At 43.5% G+C, this 21809-nt stretch overlaps 1 protein-coding gene and 1 long non-coding RNA gene across 5 annotated transcripts in view; one reads left to right on the top strand and one right to left on the bottom strand.

Moving 5' to 3' along the window:
• LOC142665642 (uncharacterized) overlaps positions 1-21809 on the bottom strand; it is a 299137-nt gene that overhangs the window by 198053 nt on the left and 79275 nt on the right. The window lies entirely within an intron of this gene.
• CDH4 (cadherin 4) overlaps positions 1-21809 on the top strand; it is a 537863-nt gene that overhangs the window by 503600 nt on the left and 12454 nt on the right. For both annotated transcript variants that reach the window (XM_075845364.1, XM_075845363.1), the window contains exons 8-13: positions 2395-2532; positions 9911-10096; positions 11747-12000; positions 16454-16596; positions 17333-17566; positions 17967-18200. In XM_075845364.1, the coding sequence (XP_075701479.1) occupies positions 2395-2532; positions 9911-10096; positions 11747-12000; positions 16454-16596; positions 17333-17566; positions 17967-18200 (1189 nt within the window). The remainder of the gene's footprint in view (positions 1-2394; positions 2533-9910; positions 10097-11746; positions 12001-16453; positions 16597-17332; positions 17567-17966; positions 18201-21809) is intronic.

Raw genomic sequence — 21809 nt, 5'->3', positions numbered from 1 at the left:
TGGATTCTGCCCAGCTATGGATTTTTTTTTCCTGCCGCTTCCCTAAATCTGTTCTGATATCGCTGATTGGCGTTTCAGGAGGTGCCACAACAGGGGTTGACAGTGCTTTGTCCTCTAATGGTTTGTCACAAGGGAATTCCTCTCGTTAAAAAAGGGAATGCAGAGGATAATGTGAGATTCTCCATATCTCTGTTTTATGGGAATATAGACATTGGGGGTGAATATTTTACTGATCCATTTCCACACAGACAACTCTCCATACACACTGCACAATGTGTGACAACATATACAAATGTGCCCTCGCTACATGACTAACGTCCAATCAGCTGTAAGGGTCTATTCACACGGTGTGGTCAAATTGTTTTTTTTTGTGGTTTGGCCGCATCCTAACAGTCCTGCATAAACCGCGTAGCTGGGCAGATTTTAGCATCAAACACACATTTTTCTCTGTAGCTCTAAGAAAAGCTGAATGTCTATTGCAGTATTGTACCTCATTCCCAGGTCTGAATACTGGATGCACCTGGTTTGGGATTGCAACTTCAGATGGCATCAGTCTTGTCATTGGGCGGTAACAGAGATCTGACGTCCTCTTTAATTTAAGGGGGTCTCTGATCATTCCTGCTTTAAAATAACGTGTATTTGAGCCTTGTAGGCTGAACCAGTTACCTATGTCTATGGCCAACTGGCACGTATTAGTAGGGCAGTCATGTCACTACAGTCGTCCGGTACAAGCATATTATAGGCCTCATGCACACGACCGTAGCCGTGTGCACGGTCCATGATTACGGCACGGACAGCCCGAGGAGTGTCACCCACAGGCCATCCACAATCACGGACCATGCACACAAGAGATATGCATTGACTTTAAGGAGCCCGGACTGCAAATGCCGCCTGTAAAATGACTCGGGCCCCATGCACACAACTGTAAAAAAAACTCAGTTTTTGCGGACCGCAAAAACGGACCCATTCACTAACGTTGAACGCGGACACCTTTCCATATCGCTGTAAGTGGCTGTCCATGCTGTAGAAATGTTTCTAAAATTATGGAACATGCCCGTTCTTTTGCCTTAGTATGGGAGAACGCCCGGAAAATGCGGTTGGCAGTCGGCCGTGCCCACACAATCGCGGACCGTGATTACGGGCACGGCCATGTGCATGGGGCCTCACTGTCATTATCCTTTTGTGGTCTAAGCTCCAGGACAATGCACAGACCGTGAAAACCACAGTTGCGTGCATTGGCCCATAGGATAGAATGTGTCCTATACGATCTGCAATGGCCGATAGTATGCAGACCGTAATGCACGATCGTGTCCATGAGGCCTTAGTCGGATGCAGCAACCCTATACAGAGGTGAATGGTTGACTATTAGAAACTACAAATTATCATAAACGCTGCATGGTACAGATGATTGGTCTTCTGTAACTGGAGGCATTGACGGGTAGTGAAGTATAGGGTCAGTCATTGCTCCTTAGCTCTGTAACGATCTTTCCTAATGGATTATTAATACATGAATGCTGTGCACTGATTATAAATTGCAATTAGCAATATTCTCGCTGGCAGTCAAGGGTCTAAGACCTCCCCAAGTGACACCAGTTTTGGTATTTCAAACATCTTAACTTCCTAATGTCATCAGCACGTCCCCAAATCTCTCCCTTCAGTAAGCAGCAATTCAAGATTCATTTGAAGCGAGTGCAATCCTACAATAAGCACTATTAGAGGCTAATTCCAGGCCCTAGAGATTCCTCCTCTTAGTAATCCAAGTGCGGACTAATTATTTAGAGTCTTGTCTGTTTCCTCAGACTGCTCCAGCATAAATATCCATCCACATTGACTTTCCCATCTAATCCTTAATTACATTATTGAAGGACTTCTACAGGGGATGATGTACGTCTTCACTGGACAATTATACGATTGATATGGATGTACTGGTGATTAAAAACTACTGTACCTGGGTCCCATCCTTCACTTTACAGCTGATACCCTCATTACTTCTAAGAGATGTTGTGCAGCTGCAGAAAATATCGGGAAGCAGAGATATATCTTTATGGAATGTTGTACGTGCGATTTTAGGAATTAAATCCAACTAACAATGTGTCATCATTTTGCACAATTTTTTCTTTGAAAACTCCGGCTATTTTATATTGCTAATGATTTTGGTGGCCAATAAAACAGTTTATGTACAGAGGAAATAATTCACTCATTATAACAGCATTTATTCTACGTGTGGAGCCGCCTCACCTGGTAGAATGGGTTTCGGGGGACCCTCGTTCTATCATTAAGTGGGGATCTCCACCTACCACACAACCCATTTTACGACTGACCTTTTTCTTGTTATAAGATGTTCATATATATGTTTCTTGCCTATAACCTATATTCCTGCATCTGTTCCTACAGAAAGTCCAGCAGTACACGGTTGTAATTCAAGCCACGGACATGGAAGGAAACTTGAACCACGGATTATCAAACACGGCCACTGCTATCATAACTGTTGCAGATGTCAACGACAATCCACCTGAATTCACCGCCAGAATGGTAAGTTGATTGTCGTATTGGGTATCATGTATAGAAAGCGTTGGGGCAGGGAAGGCGTACAGGCGCTGCAGTCACTTCAAAACATCTGATCAGTGGGGGTTCTGGGAGTCAGACCCCGACCGATCAGATATTGATGGCCTATCAGGATAGGACATACATTTTTAGGGACTGGACAACTCTTATGGCAGTCTGGAAAATAATCAGCAAGATGAATAGTGGAAAATACCAATATTTTAGGACTTGCTGACGCAATCCAAATTTACAGCCCTGATTTAACACTAGTAAAGATATAAATATAATTCTAACAATAAAATACGAAAATATGTCTACAAAAAAAGAAAAACATGACCGCTTTTCATTTCTGTGGGGTAAAACTGAACCTAAATTAGTAGAGCAACTGATTTAGGTTTTTGGATGCAATCTGTTTTATACAAGATCTATTCCCTCAATGACTTTCAATCTGTTTCCTACATTTCCTTATTAATTACTCGCTGACAGGTCTTCGCTAGTAAACATGGCATGATCCCAGACGCCAGTGACTAAATAGGAGCTCCACGGCACCCAGGCAATCCTTGGCGATTTATTCTGCAGTCATTCCCACATGAAAATATTGGAGTCTTGAGAGGACATATATACTATGACTAGATTTGAGGAGATAAAAAAAAAAAAAAACTGCTCTAAACTTGAGGTGAAAATGAAATGTCTGATTTGCTTAAAATGAGGTCTACTTCTAAAAGTATTCATTAGCAAATCAAATCGCTGTTACAAACGCCGGAAGACAGATTGATAATCCTTCCCTGATAATCCCAGTCTCAAGGTAAATACATAGACAAAGTGAAAGAGTATTAAAATGCAAAACTGCAAATCGAAGTATTAAAAAACAATTAAGTTTCAAATTGACAATATGCCGACAAAAACGAATCCCGGTCCTCAGTTCTGGTCCCGAACTTTCTTTTCTGTCTAACTGGAAAAGTTTTGAACACTGTTACAAAGTAGGACTGGGTCACCAGAGTATCACTGGATCCCCAGGAGGGCCCAGGTTTTAACACAATAATGGGCCTCAAATGTCCAGCAGAAGAAAACCCAATTAAAAGGGGTTATCTGGGTTATTACAATTGATGGCCAATCCTTAGGGTAGACCAAAAATATTAGATCGGTGGGGGTCCGACTTGGCACCCCCACTGATCAGTTGATTGAAGCGGACACAGTGCTCTTACATGTTACACATTTCTCCTCTTCATCCGTACTTGCACACGCCGTTACATTTGTAGGATAGGCCATCAATTTCAATAACCCAGAGAACCCCTTTAAAGCGAATATTGGAGCCAATCACTTGCTGTTAGGGACAATCATTTACTTGGCTATGAATTGTGTCTAGCTGCCTTAAGAAAAGATCTGTGAGGAAAATGAACTTCAAGGGATACATTAACAAATCATTGCATTCCTTAAAACGAGGGTGTAAAAGTTTCTGATCTCTTGACTTCACCCATCACATATCAACAGCTGTCATCCTGGAGATGAGGGAAACACTGCCGTACATTGGTGATATTTAATTAACACAGTCTCCATATTGCTAATTAGTAGCCGGGATAATGAAACTGTGAAGTTGCACTTGTAGCTAAAACTGGATCAATTCCGTAGCTGCTGTGACTTTATTAGCGTGTTCTTTTTAATGTAACAATTCTTCTTTATACAAAGATACTTCAGTAAATTGGGGTTAAACAATAGATCTGAAAATATATGCGTTATTGAGAGGTAGTGTGCGTGTTTATTATTGGAGTGCATTTTTTAGATATGATTTCGGGCTTCTGCCCCCTTCACTGGCGCAATAGATGGGGATTGCAGCTCACAGACCCCCCCCCCCCCCCCCCCCGATGAACATTTATTACTCTAAGACATGTCAGAAGTTTTAAAAGCTGGAAGTACACATCGTTCAGTAAAGTCAACTTCACGGAAGCAAACACCTAACCCAAAAAGCTTGCGCTCAGGTTTTTTTTTCTTTTAGCACTACTGCTGCAGATAAATTTAGGATGTCGAGCTCTGCAGAGCTTAAACTGCTAATCCACTCTTGCTGCGGCCCAGGAAATGCTGAGAGTTGAGTGCAGAGCAGAGAGTAATCACACACCCCGGGCAGAACGTAACGAGTTCTCCTCTCTTCTTATCGCTCGCGGCTCCTTCGTGATACGATCAGGTATTGTGAAGCACAACAGATGTTAAAGGTCAGTCCAACGCTGGCTACATCAGTCACAGGGGAGCGTGGCAGATCCAATTCTGGATAAATTCCCAATTTGTCTTCCTAACAAGGTGATGGTATCAGGGATTTCAGTGTACAAGAGGAGCAGGGAACCGATTAAAGATTTTTGTGCTGTCAGAGCTGGATTCAATTCTGCTATCACTCAGCTGGCTTTCAACTTTCCAATGTCAAGTTCTTTTTTTTACTTCAAGTACTTCCTAATTACATCTGACCTCCAGAAACACATTGGGGTGATATCATTTTACTATGACTGGGACAAGGCCCCTGTTTTATACCAGGCTGCCTCCGCTTCATTTTTGATATTGAAATCCATTTTAAATTTGCTGTATCCATATTTGTAAACTATTTTACAAAAGGATACTTTGCTTTAATATATACAATAATGTATATTTGAAGCCACTTATGTGCGCAGTGCTGCCCAGTCTACTTTGGCAGGAGCATTGGATTATAAACACGTATACATCTAAATGTATACATGACTTAATGGTTTCATCATTCAGGCAGACAATGACAGTCATGCAGATTTGTTTTTCCAAGGCCTATCCGGGTGAGCAGAGAGCCACACTGCAACAAACAAAAACTCACAAAAGTTGCTGGAAAACTAGAGATGCAAAGAAATGAGAAAGCAACCACTGCAATGACTATGGTCTACGCTGGCCACACACACATGGCCTAAAGCTTCTGAGGATGACTACAGTATAATATAAATTTATCTGTATGAGAACAAGGTACAGCACTATACACAGCCAAAGCACCAGATCTCATTCTGCTGGATTGACAGTGTATTGTGGAAAGGATGCAATTTAATCTTTGTCAAGTTACGGAGTCTCTGTCACCACATTATAAGTGCCCTATCTTCTACATAATGTGATCGGCGCTGTAATGTAGATTACAGCAGTGCTTTTTTATTTAGAAAAACAATAAATTTTGACGAAGTTATGACCTATTTTAGATTTATGCTAATGACTTTCTTAATGCCCAACTGGGCATGTTTTTACTTTTGACCAAGTGGGCGTTGTAAAGAGAAGTGTATGACGCTGACCAATCAGCGTCAGACACTTCTCTCCATTCATGTACTCAGCACATAGTGATCTTGCTAGATCATGGTGTGCAGTCACTTACTCACACATTAACGTTACTGAAGTGTCTTGAGAGTTAATAAACATCGCGTCCAACCAGGACACGATGTCTATTCACAATCCCAACACTTCGGTAACGTTTGTGTGGGACTTAATGACAGCAAGCGTGATCTCGCGAATGGCGAGAAGTGTATGACGCTGATTGGTCACTGATTGGTCAGCGTCATACACTTCTCTTTATAAAGCCCAGTTGGTCAAAAGCTAAAAAATGCCCAGTTGGGCATTAGTCATTAGCATAAATCTAAAATAGGTCATAATTCAGTCAAAATTGATTGTTTTTATAAATAAAAAACACTGCTGTAATCTACATTACAGCGCCAAATCACATTATGTAGAAGATAGGCCACTTATAATGTGATGACAGAGCCTCTAACAACTATTAGGGTATGTGCACATGCAAAATCAAAAAACATCTAAAAATACACAGCGGTTTTCAAGGGATTTTTATAGCCACTCGCATTTTTCGCGGAATTTTTTAGGGCCGTTTTATTAGCTGTTTTTCTATAGAGTCAATGAAAAACTGCTCCAAAAAATGGTTCAAGTGACAAACTTTATACGGGGCATCTTTTTAGGCGCTGTTTTTTTCCAAACGGCCGCGTAAATAACCACCGTCATAACAGAACGCAGTTTTTCCCTTTTAAATCAATGGGCAGATGTTTGGAGGTGTTCTGCTTCCGATTTTTCGTCCGTTAATAGCCCGAAAATAAGCCGTGTGAATATACCCTTAATGCCAAAAACTGGGACTAAAAATGAGCAAATCTGTGTCATTCTGCTTTGTTGGCATTGGCGACGGAGCAGTGTTTCACTTATATAAGACATTGTAGGTTCTATTGGTCTATATTAAAGTATCCCAGTCTCCTTGGTCTTATAGGGCAAATACAGCTCTGTAATAGGAAATTTGCCTGTCGATAAAGCAATTTTGCAAAGTTTCGCTCACCTCTGATTGAGTCACATGTATCTTGAAGTCCTAACCAATCATAGTTTGTCTCATTTTCACAGTCCATCACAGAAAATGAAACTTGTCTGTACTGTAGGTAACTTTTGCTTCAACGTAAATTACATGAGGCTTATTATGTAGTTAGTATCGGACACAGTTTTATAGTCCTAATGTAGCCATGATTTAGCCCTTCTGCTGTCCCATCCAAGCCCCATATAGACTCAGCCTGACCTTTAAGATTTCCTGGCAGAGACTGACATTACAGGACACTTTGTTCTGAGTTTAACTTAAGAGGCTCTGTCACCAGATTTTGCAACCCCTATCTGCTATTGCAGCAGATCGGCGCTGCAATGGAGATAAGAGTAACGTTTTTATTTTTAAAAAACGAGCATTTTTGGCCAAGTTATGACCATTTTTGTATTTATGCAAATGAGGCTTGCAAAAGTCCAAGTGGGCGTGTTTAAAGTAAAAGTCCAAGTGGGCGTGTATTGTGTGTACACATCGGGGCGTTTTTACTACTTTTACTAGCTGGGCGTTCTGACGAGAAGTATCATCCACTTCTCTTCAGAACGCCCAGCTTCTGGCAATGGAGACACAGCCGTGTTCTCGAGAGATCACGCTGTGTCATCACTCACAGGTCCTGCATCGTGTCGGACGAGCGAGGACACATCGGCACCAGAGGTTACAGTTGATTCTGCAGCAGCATCGGCATTTGCAGGTAAGTCGATGTAGCTACTTACCTGCAAACGCTGATGCTGCTGCAGAATCAACTGTAGCCTCTGGTGCCGATGTGGCCGACACGATGCAGGACCTGGGGCAGGAAGTGAGTGACGTCACAGCGTGATCTCTCGAGAACACGGCTGTGTCTGCACTGCCAGAAGCTGGGCGTTCTGAAGAGAAGTGGATGATACTTCTCGTCAGAACGCCCAGCTAGTAAAAATGCCCCGATGTACGCACACAATACACGCCCACTTGGACTTTTACTTTAAACACACCCACTTGGACTTTTGCAAGCCTCATTTGCATAAATACAAAAATGGTCATAACTTGGCCAAAAATGCTAGTTTTTAAAAAATAAAAACGTTACTGTAATCTACATTGCAGCGCCTATCTGCTGCAATAGCAGATAGGGGTTGCAAAATCTGGTGACAGAGCCTCTTTATAATTGTTGCTCGTACGTAAACCTACCTGGGACCCTAAGTATATTTAAACTTTGCATAAATCAATAGTATAGGTGAATATAAACAACTTTGTAATCTGTCTTATTAGAGAAAAATGCCTTTCCCACTTATCACTTACCACTTATAGGGGTTCAGGGGGTACTATACATGTTGACAAGGGGTGAGCTCAAAATGCTTGAATTGGGTTCAATAACAATATTTTATGCATGTAACCCAGTGAGTCGGTTTGGTTTAGGAAAAAGGATCAACCTGAAAGATATAATTGTCACACACATATACACAGTCGAGTCACATTATTATGACCACCTGCTAATATCCAGAGTAACTGCCGTGTGCAGCACGGACAGCAGCCAGATGGGCTGGGAGGGACTCAAGGTGCTGGTCGGTGGTCTCTGGTATCTGGCGCCATGCTGACTGCAGTGCATCCCACATTTGCTGGAGGATGGGTGTGGGAGGATCCATAGAGCGAACAAGACTATTGAGGTGATCCCACAGATGCTCAATTGGGTTCAAGTCTGGCGAATTAAGGGGCCAGAGAAGTACTTGGAAGTCTTGGTCACGATCTTCCAACCACTGTTGAACATTTCTAGCCGTGTGACATGTCGCATTGTCTTTGTAGAAGATTCCATCTGCCCCAGGGAAAATAAACCGCATGTATGTGTGGACGTTATCTGTAACGATGGATTCATACCCAAATAGGTTCAGACTGCCTTCAAAATGGATGAGTGGCCCAGAGAATGCCATGAAAAAATTCCCCAGACCATAACACTGCCGCCACCAGCTTGTGTTAGGCCAGCAATGGTTGTAGGGTGTTTCTCCTTTGATTATTCTCGAACGCACACGCCAACATCCATCCATTGAATGAAGCAGAAAACTTGACTGATCAGAGAAGGCAACCCTTTGCCAATCATCGGTGGTCCACTTCAGATACGGCCGTGCAAATGAAAGCCTTTTTTTCAAATGCAACTTTGTTTGCATAGGAGCAGTGACCATCAGTCTGCTTCGGAGCCCCATACGCAGTAGTGTTTGCTGAACTGTTGTATTAGACACACATCTGGTAGCCCCCTGGTTGATTTTCACAGTGAGCTGCTCCACTGTAGCGTGTCATTCAGCCGTCGCGCACCTTCGTAGCCGACGTTCACCTCACATCAAAGGCACGTGGTGCACCACAATTTCCACGTTGGTTATTTCCAATGGTGCCATTTGTCCACTCACAATACACTACAGCAAGAACATTTCACATACTGCGCTGTTTGATAAATACTATAATAATAATTATAATCTCTTTTTGCAACTCTGAACACATCACTCGTTGTACCCATGGGTAAAAGGGGTGATTTATCAGATAGCCTATTGCACACCTTATATAGCCACCAAGCCAGCCCACAAAATCACTTCCTTCATGGTCTACGTCAAAAGTAGAAGGTGGTCATAATAATGTGACTTGACAGTGTATCTCATACATATTATATATATATAAAATTGGTTAAAAAAAAAGCAGCACTGTTGTGGAATGGTAAGTGGGTGCAAAAGGAATCTTAGTTCGGGCACGTGATCAGGGTCCCAAGATACACAATATATAAAAAAAATACGAGGCAGCACTTCCTTTGCAGTGAAAACTAGATCAATTTATTTACCACCACATGCAACATTTCATCTCTACTCAATGGGGCCTTGATCTAGAAATTTATCTTGTTTTCACTAAAAAGGAAGCACTGCCTCGTATATTTTTATATATATATATACATACATACATACACACACATCTCTACAGACATGTGTTATGTTATCTGCACAGCTCATTATTCACACCCAGTCTATTGTATCTTATTCATACATTACTATTGATGTCTTCTTCCCCTCACAGTTCACTGGTGAGGTACCGGAGAACAGAATTGGTGTTGTTGTGACCAATCTCACGGTGGTAGATCGGGACCAACCATACACTCCCAACTGGAATGCTTTATATAAGATCATCAGTGGTGATCCCGCAGGTCACTTCACTGTGAAAACAGATCCGGTTACCAACGAGGGCATTGTCACAGTGGTAAAGGTGAGGTTGTGTGTTGCTTACATTTACCAGAATAAATGAGGATTAGGTCTACTGTGTGTTCCAACAATGGCCCCAAAAGATATTGGGGCTGTACAGAGGACTGCTCAGTGTGTTATAATTCTGTACCGATATACATCTACCCACTAAACATCTAGTCAATATGGCCTCTGCTGCTTGCATTGTGCACTATTCTGTCAATAGCAACGTCCTGCATCAGTATGGCTTATATTCACCAAATGGAGCTGTGGAGTAATGTCTTTCACATAGCTTCTTTTTATACTGCACAGGTAATTCATTGGAGGCTACTGTCAAATGAGCAGCAGAGGCACTAGGCAGCTATCTCAACCCTGTCTGCAGCATCTGGGGAGAGGAGAAAATGCTCATGTGAAAAGCTGCTCTGTAGTATTCTGCTATTCCAGCTATTCCCATCATACAGAATGCCTTAATCACACTCTAGATTTCTCATAGTGTCGTTTTAATATACTGTCGAAACGTTAAAAAATAAATGCACTGAACGCCTTCAAAGCTGGATCTAATCAGCTGCAATTAGAATTACATCACAAGTCGGAGCATCTCCTTAAAAAGGCTCTGTCACCAGATTTTGCAGCCCCTATCTGCTATTGCAGCAGATCGGCGCTGCAATGTAGATTACAGTAACGTTTTTATTTTTAAAAAACAAGCATTTTTGGCCAAGTTATGACCATTTTTGTAGTTGTGCAAATGAGGCTTGCAAAAGTCCAAGTGGGCGTGTATTATGTGCGTACATCGGGGCGTTTTTAATACGTTTACTAGCTGGCCGTTCTGATAAGTATCATCCACTTCTCTTCAGAACGCCCAGCTTCTGGCAGTGCAGACACAGCCGTGTTCTCGAGAGATCACGCTGTGTCGTCACTCACAGGTCCTGCATCGTGTCAGACGAGCGGGGACACATCGGCACCAGAGGCTACAGATGATTCTGCAGCAGCATCGGCGTTTGTAGGTAAGTAGCTACATCGACTTACCTGCTAACGCCGATGCTGCTGCAGAATCAACTGAAGCCTCTGGTGCCGATGTGTCCGACACGATGCAGGACCTGTGAGTGACGTCACAGATCTGCACTGCCAGAAGTGGATGATACTTCTCATCAGAGCGCCCAGCTAGTAAAAGTATTAAAAACGCCCCGATGTACGCACATAATACACGCCCACTTGGACTTTTACTTTTAAACACACCCACTTGGACTTTTGCAAGCCTAATTTGCATAACTACAAAAATAAGATCACTTCCTGAGGATGTAATGAGGTTACTTTTGGGGAACTTGCTTCAACTTAACCCCCTCAGACTGCACTAAGGAGCGTACTGCATTTGGTTAAGCAGTGAACACAACCAGATAAAAGGGCGTACGACACTAGAGAGCCTACACATAGTTTGAGAACTGGAATAGACTTCATGCTGGCATCATGGTTTCCATATTTAAAGGATCCATTAGATCGGACAAATCCACTTTGGAATGGATCCCCATTGACTTTTTTTTACCGGCTCGAATAGCGCAGAAGACCACACTATTCTGCCCGTCAGAGGCAACAGAAACCGGACTGAACGAAACCTGAATGCCAGTGTGAACAATGCCACACACTATCTATCTGCTAATAACCCATGTCTTCTTTTCAGCCACTGGATTATGAAATGAACAAGGCCTTTTTACTAAATGTTATGGTGACGAATCAAGCACCTCTGGCCAGCGGCATTCAGATGTCTCTACAGTCCACTTCTGCGGTGACCATTTCCATTATGGATGTCAATGAAGCCCCATATTTCCCTAACAGAAACGATCCCATCAGGCAACTGGAGGGCGAGCACGCAGGCAGACTGCTGACTACATTCTCTGCTGTGGATCCAGACCGTTCAATGCAGCAAGCTCTGAGGTACGCAACATTCATCTCTGCTGAGCTCAGTGACTACCAAGCTAAATGCATTACATACCCGAATGTAATAAATAGTTTGAACCCTTAGGGAGCTTATCTGTGATCTAGACCATTACAACTACAAAATCTGGAAAATTCTGCCACATACTATGACCAATATATTCAGGAATGATCTGAGCAATGGCTCTGACTTTCTAGCCAACTTCTAGCAAATAATCAAATGCTGCATGTTGGCACTTATGACTTGCTGCCTCTGTAGATCAACAATATGGATGGACAGCACTTACATGTGATCTTTCACTGTACAACGTCTTGTTCAATCATGTTGCTTGAAAGATACTTTGTATAGCCAAAACGTTGTCTGGGTTAAATCCATAAGTGCAATGATCACGTGAGTTCTGTGCTCCATTATTTACTTTTGCATTGCTGCATCTTCATTCCTTTGCATAGTATCTATAATCTGATGGTAAGGTGAATGGCACACACACTTGTGCTTACTAAAGTCACAGAGCCTTAGGCCTCATGCACACGAACGTGCTTTTGCAGCCGCAAATCCCCCAAAAATCCACGGGAGAATTGCGGCCCCATTCATTCCTATGGGGCCATGCACACGACAGTGGTTTTCACGGTCCGTGCATGGCCCAGGAGCCCGCACCGCAGAAAGAACGGGCATGCCTTATTACGGCCGTGTTCTGCAGTCTGGGCTCATTGAAAATAATGGCCGCGGTCATGTGCACAGCCCGCGATTTGCTGGCGGTTGGCGGCTGTCACTCCGTGGCCGGCCGACCCGAAAATCAGGGCCGTGCACATGGCTACGGTCGTGTGCATGAGGCCTTAATGTTTTATGATTATTGTACTTATTTTTCTCTAATTTATGTCAATGAACTTGACTGGTACGGTTATTTCAGAGTACTGTAATACACACATCTAATGGTGTAGAACCTCATCTGAAAAGAAAGTACTTCCTGTTATATTAATAACATTCTTTATCCCAAAAAAAGAGGTTCTGCAGTAGTTTAGGTGGGTATTGTAAGGAATAATATACACCCATACTATAAACTATTGAGACTGTTCAAAACCATCGAATTTCATTGACCTGTAACTCCTACTCCGTAGTAACGGCTATATGTAATCACGCGCTATTTTATTATGTAACAGAACACGTATTAATTGAAAAAATACATTTACAATTCGGACAATTTTCTATCAGATTCCCAGTTGTTGACAGCTCACCTGAGCGATTGTAGCGAGGGTGCAGGAAATGTGGCCTGTGCATTATTACATTTATTAGCGGACATTGTCCCGGTATCTTTGTTCTAATGATATCCTTTGGGTCTTCAAAGAGACGACTTTTCTGTCAGAACGACAAGTTGAAGCAGCCCGTCAGGCCAGCGTCTTAGATTTCCGAACGTTGTTAAATTGTGTCAGGGTGCAGATACGATCAGCGAGCTTCTATACACCCCGCTGCTATAATACAATCTCCAGGGGGTGATAGAGATAAAAGGGGGTCAACTGCAGGAAGACACAAGGGGAGAGTTGATGCTATCCCAGAATTGCATTCTATGATGAGTTTTTACCTTTTTTCTTTTTTATATTATGACTGAGAGAGAAAGCAGAGTCCAGCTGGTGTGAGCCCAATTACCCACACTTCACTTGTGACATTTTTATAATCATTATGTGGTTCAGACACTTCACTCGGGGGCCTGGCCGGCTGACAGAGAAAATGATTATATTGACTCATGGAGGCTCCTTCCTATCGCTTCTGGACATATAATGAAGCCTTTAGAAAGACATTCCCAGTTAACGAGGCAATTTCTTCTTATTTGTTTCAGGTTGTATCGCCGATACGGTCACAAGGTGTTTCGTTCTCTTCGTGTGGTTTTTTTTTTTTATTTAATTTTTTTTGAGGTTTGAAATACTTGCCCCTTCTCTTATTGTTTGTTTTTGTGAAAATGACAGCTGAAAATGGTTTGCTCGAAAAAGAAAATTCCAACTTTGAGAAGTATTTTAAGAGTAAAGAAATGCAGTAAGACCTCATGCACACGACCGTAAGGGTTTTTATTCTCCACAAATACGGATCCGCAAATACGGATCCGCAAATACAGGTGCACTTGCGTAGCACTTCCGAAACGCCCATAGACTTCTATGGGGGAGTCCTTGGCCCAAGGATTGTCATTTACTGGCCATCCGCAATGACGCACCGTGCACACACAAGATGTGCATGACGATTCCATCAAAACAAACTGAAAACAGAAGCAACAGAAGCATTACTATTGAAATCAATGGTAATGCAAACGGAAACCTATGGTTTCCGTTTGCCTTTCCGTTGAGGGGTTCCTCTAACGGAACCCCTCAACGGAAACCAACGCTGATGTGAACACAGCCTTAGGGCCTGTTCACATCACCGTTGGCTTTCCGTTCTGGGGTTCTGTCGGTTTCCGTCGGGTGAACCCCGCAACGGAAAGTCAAACTGAAACCACTGCTTCTGTTTCAGTCACCATTGATATCAATGGTGACTGAAACATTGCTAATGGTTTTCGTTCGTCACCATTCCAGAAGGTTTGCATTTTTCCGACAGAATCAATAGCGCAGTCGACGGCGTTATTGATTGTCGTTAAAACGGAAACCTGCCAGAATGGTGACGAACGAAAACCATTAGCGATGTTTCCGTCACCATTGATATCAATGGTGACTGAAACGGAAGCGGTGGTTTCAGTTTGACTTTCCATTGCGGGGTTCACCCGATGGAGACCTCCCACGGAACCCCGGAACGGAAAGCCAACGGTGATGTGAACAGGCCCTTAGTCAAAGGAATACCTGAAGCTATTTGTGTGAGACCATAATACTTTTCCAATTGTCCTGTATCATAAAGACGCTGTACTATTGCAATTTCATGAAGTTGTAGTGATAGAATGACATGTGAGCCTGTGCGCTGCTTTATTTTTCATTAATGAAAGTTTTTGGCTATCAACTGAATCTTTCTAGAAGCCCCTATAGCATGCAAAATTATTAGGCCTTGTTCACAGTGGAGGTTTTTAATTTTTATATTTATATATTTATATAAACTGCACTAAACTTTACTGGGTGAACCAGGCCTTATGAGCTTATTAAGGTGGCCACAGACAAAGATTATCATGAACGATCCAAACAATGTTGGTTAATGAGATTTGCTCTGTCTGTGGCACTGAAACAATCAGTTCAGACTGAAAAATGTGTTCCATTGGTTGGAAGATGTATCATACCTTAGGTTAATGCTTCAATCATAGGGAGAAATTAAAAAAATAAACTGTAGCAAAAAAAATAAAAAAAATAGTACATAGCGTGCACCTTTGGGCACAAAATATTGGTCTGTGCGGTGTTTCTGCACTTTCCTCAACAGTTTTTAGAAAGTTTCTGCCAGGTTGAGTAAAATGTGCCAAATGCATCATACAGTATGCGCCATTGTGACAAATTTGTACCCTCTCTGGGTACATTTTATCCTATCTAAATGTAGGACACAATCCCCGCAACCTGTCTACATGCCTAGTGGGGCTAGGGCTCCTCAGTGACTCGCAGTAAAATTGTTTCACGATGGGGAAGCAAGTTGTTCACTACCTTGTAAAAACCACACACAAAAAAAATATATCTGTAGGGAAACACTAAAGTTACCCACGGGTCACAGTAGTGCAGCGAAGTTACATCCATGACGAAGCAAATCAGGGGTGATACTGCTTAGTCATGGAGCCCTGCACCGTTTTCATGACTCCTAAATTGACACTAACCGTATTTAGGGATATTATGTCCAACAATAGCAGAAAATATCCATACACTTGTGAGAATGAGGAGGGGGGAATCTTTACATCTATGGCCCCAATTGAATTTATCGGGTATGGTGAAAGAGAAACTCCAGCTGAACTGTATTGTCACACCCCATAGAGACAGATGATACACCGTGTAATTTACTAGGTAAAGTAATTGAATAAAACAGATCAAATCCTCACTTTATCCTTCACTGTTTTCTTTCCTTTGTTACCCTCCATGGCAGGTAATGAACATTGCACATAGAACCTGAGCCGATTTATGCTGAATCTCAGGATTTAAGTGTACCTGTTCGGGTCAATCTTATAAGAAAATTGGTTCCCTCTGTAACCACGGTTTGCTTTAATGAGTTTGGGATACTGCGAGAGCAAAACGGTCTGAAGTTTTAAAAGCTGAGCCGTTTGGGCTGGCTCCATCTCAATATAAAATCTTGGGCACAATCCAACCATGCTCAGATTCAATTGTAGCTGGAGAAAAACCACTTTGCATTGACCAGTGTCTTTCCCTAGGCGCACAGCAGCAGAATGATCGGCTCACAATTGGCAGCCAAAGTTGTTTTAAGTGGAGCCTTTCGGTTTGATGATCGTAGACCTGCAGGCTGGAGGACTAAACTTTATACTCTTCTTTATGGTGCTATATCATATTTCCTCTTCAGATACACCAAACTGCATGATCCTGCAAACTGGCTCGCTATCAATACCACAAATGGGCAGGTGTTTACCACAGCCGTTTTGGACCGTGAATCTGCGTTTGTTAAAGACGATATCTATGAGGCTAAATTCCTGGCCACTGACAATGGTGAGTTAGTACGGTCAGCAGATTTTTATATTTTTTTTCTTCTTGTCCAATTAACGGATACAGCATTATATTGAACGTTTCTAGTCCAGAATTGATAGATCTTAGTATTTGGCTGATGAATAATGATCACTATATCAGATATATCATCATGGGCATTTAAAGGTTTAGCAATGGAGGCCAAAAATTTTATTGCAAACGTCTAGGAGGTGCAGAGGTGAATGTTCGTACAATGGTGTAACAAGTACATATATGTATGATGAGGATAAAATCCAAAATATGACTGCCTGTAAAATCTCAAACGTCATACAACTTTGCCCCGTTTGCAACAATTTGGTGATTATGCTGTCCTAGACATCTTATCCGTGTGCTATACCAATGGTCTCCAAACTGTGGCTCACCAGCTGGAAGACGAAGGCTGCCAGAGTATGCTGGGAATTGTAGGTTAAAGATACTATAGGTGCTTCTGTACATAGGGGAACGCCTCTTGGTAGAGACCTCCATCATGTGCTCTCCTACAGCTCCCCCTGTGGGGGATGTGGTAAAAAAGCTGCAATGTCCCTACTGTATCTACAAAAGGGGCAACATTTTATTAAAGTGTAGGATCCCTTTAAGTGTTTAAGATGTATGCAAAGTTGGTAAATTTTTGTGGTCTAGTGTTTAGTATGACGGCATTACCTGTGAGCTGTCCAGGCTACAAGAAATCAAGAAGTAAAGCTTGTTTTTCTACTATTCACAGGAGTGCCCCCTGCTAGTGGTACTGGCACATTGCAGATACAACTCATTGATATTAATGACAATGCCCCTGAGCTTCTTCCCAAAGAGGCCCAGATTTGTGAGAGGCTCAACTCCAATGGCATCAACATCACTGCTACAGACGCAGATCGCAAACCCAGCGGGGACCCCTTTGTATTTGAACTTCCTACTGTTCCTTTCACCATAAGAAGGAACTGGACTATCACAAGGATAAACGGTAAGTTAGAGACATTAGAACAGAGATTATCTTCAAAGAGTTGACTATTTCCCTGATGGGCACGGACTAAATAAATCACCCAGTACTATAAATGCTGTATAGCAGCAAGCGACAACCAATATGGCAAACGGCAGCAGCAACGGATTAAAGAGATGTCAATTTTTATCCTGTGGTGTTCTGGGTGGTATTGCCTTTTGGCAGAATATTTTGGTATTCTATGATTCTCTCCTAAATAACGAGAAGGTTAGCACCCTGGTGGAGGCAGTAACTATTATTGGTTATATTATTTAAAAAAAATGACTGGGTGGGCCAGTGGCCTGTAAGACAAAAACTTGATACAAGAATCTATTTCACGTATAATGTATTGTGTTGTCCTGCTACCACCTTGTGGTCATTTTAGGTAACTACGGACGCCTCAGTCTACAGATCGGTTATTTGGAGTCGGGAGTGTATGAGGTTCCTGTCATTGTAACAGACTCGGGGAATCCTCCTTTGTACAACACATCCATCATTAGGGTGAAGGTCTGTCCGTGCGATGAGAATGGAGACTGTACGACAATCGGAGCAGTGGCGGCAACCAGACTGGGCACTGGAGCAATTATTGCCATCCTCATCTGTATCATTATCCTACTATGTAAGTGGAGATAACATTACTCTGCCACAGTATAATCCATAACATCCTCTATTCTATCCTGAGGTGACCAAACTTTTAGATGACCAATATATCCTCAAATGACAAATCTCTGAAATTAAAATCCTTTGATGGCCATACACTAACAAAGTACGATCAGAGGATGACTAGAATCTTAATGACCGTTCACATATGTCCGTTGCTCCTGTCAGTTTCCCTCTGGCGTTGTGCAGAACAGCCGGAGGGAAACTGATGATAGAACGGATCCCATAGATTTCTGAGATCTGTCCTGGCACAGGGGACATCAGTTGTGGATCCATAAGGTGCTGGAATTGTGCAGGAGCCGGATCCAAAAACAATACCTGCAGAGCTTTTGGGTCCGGCGCCGTATCCTATCTATTTTAACTGTGGCCGGATAAACGCCAGGTGCTGCCGCATCCACCTTCTGGCAGGAAGGTGGATTTGAGCAGGAGCAGAGTGACACCCCCACTGTAGATAGTGCCACTGTAGTTGTGGCCGGGGGGTTCCGTCCAGGAGGAGCTCAGGGCCGCTAGGAGCTGAATCCCTGGTCATAGCATTGTCAGGGATTCTGCCAGGATGCCCTGACATGCCTCCTAACCAGGACAGTCCCGGATTCAGCGAGACAGTCCCGGATTCCGGGCAGTGTCCCGCTGTGTCTATATGGACAGTGGCGTCAGGGGCATCTACTGGAGGGAATCCCCGGCCACAGCGTGGGCAATGCTCTGGCCAGGGATTCCGCTGCTAGAGGGTGCTTCAGTAGCGCTAAATACAGTGGGGTTGGGGCGCCGTGTGGCACAATCTACAGGGGTGTGGCACTATCTACAGGGGTGTGGCACTATCTACAGGGGTGTGGCACTATCTACAGGGGTGTGGCACTATCTACAGGGGTGTGGCACTATCTACAGGGGTGTGGCGCCGTGTGGCACTATCTACAGGGGTGTGGCGCCGTGTGGCACTATCTACAGGGGTGGGGCGCCGTGTGGCACTATCTACAGGGGTGGGGCGCCGTGTGGCACTATCTACAGGGGTGGGGCGCCGTGTGGCACTATCTACAGGGGTGGGGCGCCGTGTGGCACTATCTACAGGGGTGGGGCGCCGTGTGGCACTATCTACAGGGGTGGGGCGCCGTGTGGCACTATCTACAGGGGTGGGGCGCCGTGTGGCACTATCTACAGGGGTGGGGCGCCGTGTGGCACTATCTACAGGGGTGGGGCGCCGTGTGGCACTATCTACATGGGTGGGGCGCCGTGTGGCACTATCTACATGGGTGGGGCGCCGTGTGGCACTATCTACATGGGTGGGGCGCCGTGTGGCACTATCTACATGGGTGGGGCGCCGTGTGGCACTATCTACAGAATACACTGGCATAGTCTACAGGGTGTGTGGCACTATATACAGAGGGGGTGGCACCATATACAGGGCACTACTTCTTTATTTACAGGGCGTGTGTGGCACTTTCTAAAGAGGGCACTGCGGCATTATCTACAGGGGGTCTGTGGCACTATATAGAGGGCACTGCGGCATTATCTACAGAGGACACGGTTTCATTATCTATTCATGAAATACATGTTTTTAAAAATTTGTCAAAAACAGATGCAAAGCGGCCGTCAAAAACGGACCTAGACGGCAGTTTTTAAAGGCCAACACCCGAATCCTGTTGTGTGAATAGGAACAGCAATCCCTGCGTGGTATGGGGTGGGTAGGAGATGCGGGGTGGGATTGGGTAGCTGTAAAGTCGCCAAAAACTAGCTACTCCCTGAAGTTAGGTCTAGTGTTTGGAGTCTTAACAGGCTCACAAGGCTGCGTCGAAGATCTGATCGGAGGTCAGTGGACAGCAGCTTCCTTCTGGGCTCTCGTCGCTGCACTGAATATGACACGTGACATTACAATGTGTGTGTCAGACTTCAGTGTAGCCCTTACATGGTACACAACATGTATCTAATCTATCATTTATCCAAGCTATGCACCGCTCTGGTAAAATTGGTACATTCAGACCCTCGACTACCTTTTTGGTGGACCATTGTGGTAAAAACGGATGACAACGGACGATAACTGATTGTTTTGAAGTAAAAATTGTGAAAAAGCCTGATGGCAACTGATACGTTTTTGCATCAGTTGTAATCACTTGACAAAAAAAACTGATGCTGATGCAACCGATCTATGTGAACACACCCCAAGGCCCTTTGAACACGACCGCGTTCGGGCCGTGAAAAACGGTACGAGTGTAGGCCGCATTTCCCGGCCCGACCACGGTACAGGTGAACAGGACTTCTGGCATCATAGACATTTTATGACTCTCTGCCACCCCGTGGAACTGCTGTTCTGTACTGTATCATTTTGTTTAGTATGTAACTGCAGTTCCATAGGGAGGCAGAGACTTCTAGCGTCATAAAATGTCTATGATGCCAGGAGTAGAATTCACCTGTACCGCGGTTGGGCCGGGAAATACGGCCGACACTCGGACCGTTTTTTCACGCCCCGAACTCTTGTCGTGTGAAAGGGGCCTAAGGGCCTGTTTACATCAGCATTGCCCTTCCTTTGAGGGGTTCCGTCTGAGGTTTCTGTTGGTTTAACCCCTCAACGGAAAGGCAAATTGAAACCTTAGCTTCCGTTTCCCTCACCATTGATCTCAATGCTGACGGAAACGTTGCTAAAGGTTTCCGTTTGTCACCGTTGTGACAGGGTTCCGTTCTTGACTAAATCAATAGTGCAGTCGACTGCAATATTGATTCCATCAACACAACGGAAACCTGTCACAACAGCGATCAACGGACACCTTTAGCAACGTTTCCGTCAGCATTGAGATCAATGGTGACACACGAGATATGTTCCTTCGTAGGTTTCCTATTGTTTATACTGCAGTCATATTACAAGTTTATTATTAATCCGTGGCATAAATACAACTAAATGCCGTTTCCATTGGTCTCTGACCCATTCCTCCAAACAGAACTTGCCAATGATCAATTCTCCCATTTAGAAACCCACACATTCTGCTCTAATCTTCTTACCCATGACAAGATACTTAGATCCCATAAATCTTCCAGCTTTGATGGCTGCTGTGTGTGGCACATGGCCATACCTCTGCAGACCTGTGCTCTAGATGCACTTCTTGTTAGAGCTCGCAATGTCACCGTGCTGCTGTTTACACCCAAAATTATTCCAATCACTCAGCCCTGGGAGCAAGGTGACCATAATCAAGGGAGATCATTAGCATGGAGTGCAACAGAGAACAATCACCAGGCCTGCATTGTTATTTCTGCATATGTTTAACTTTCATGTTTGTTTAAAATACACCAGCCGAGCATCACATGAAGTTAATTCAGTTTGAAGGGTAATTGAGAGAAGTTCTTTCATTATCAGCTGATGTTCACTTCTTTTGAACGCTTTAGATTGTGGTTTTTCAGCTTTAGGAATCTGTTTCCTAAAAAAAAATTATTTTATGATCAGACAGAATTGCTTCTCATCTACGGCCCCCTACTTCCAGAATTTTACCAATGTGTTTTCAGATTTTTCAGATGTTTTTTGCTATTCAATTACATTCCCAATACAGATGGGTTCTACTGGAAACAGTCAGTAAGCTTGCTGTCAGAC

The sequence above is a fragment of the Rhinoderma darwinii genome, chromosome 13 (assembly GCF_050947455.1).
Source record: "Rhinoderma darwinii isolate aRhiDar2 chromosome 13, aRhiDar2.hap1, whole genome shotgun sequence".
NCBI classification, from domain to species: domain Eukaryota; kingdom Metazoa; phylum Chordata; class Amphibia; order Anura; family Rhinodermatidae; genus Rhinoderma; species Rhinoderma darwinii.
This window is presented reverse-complemented; position numbering and strand designations above follow the sequence as displayed.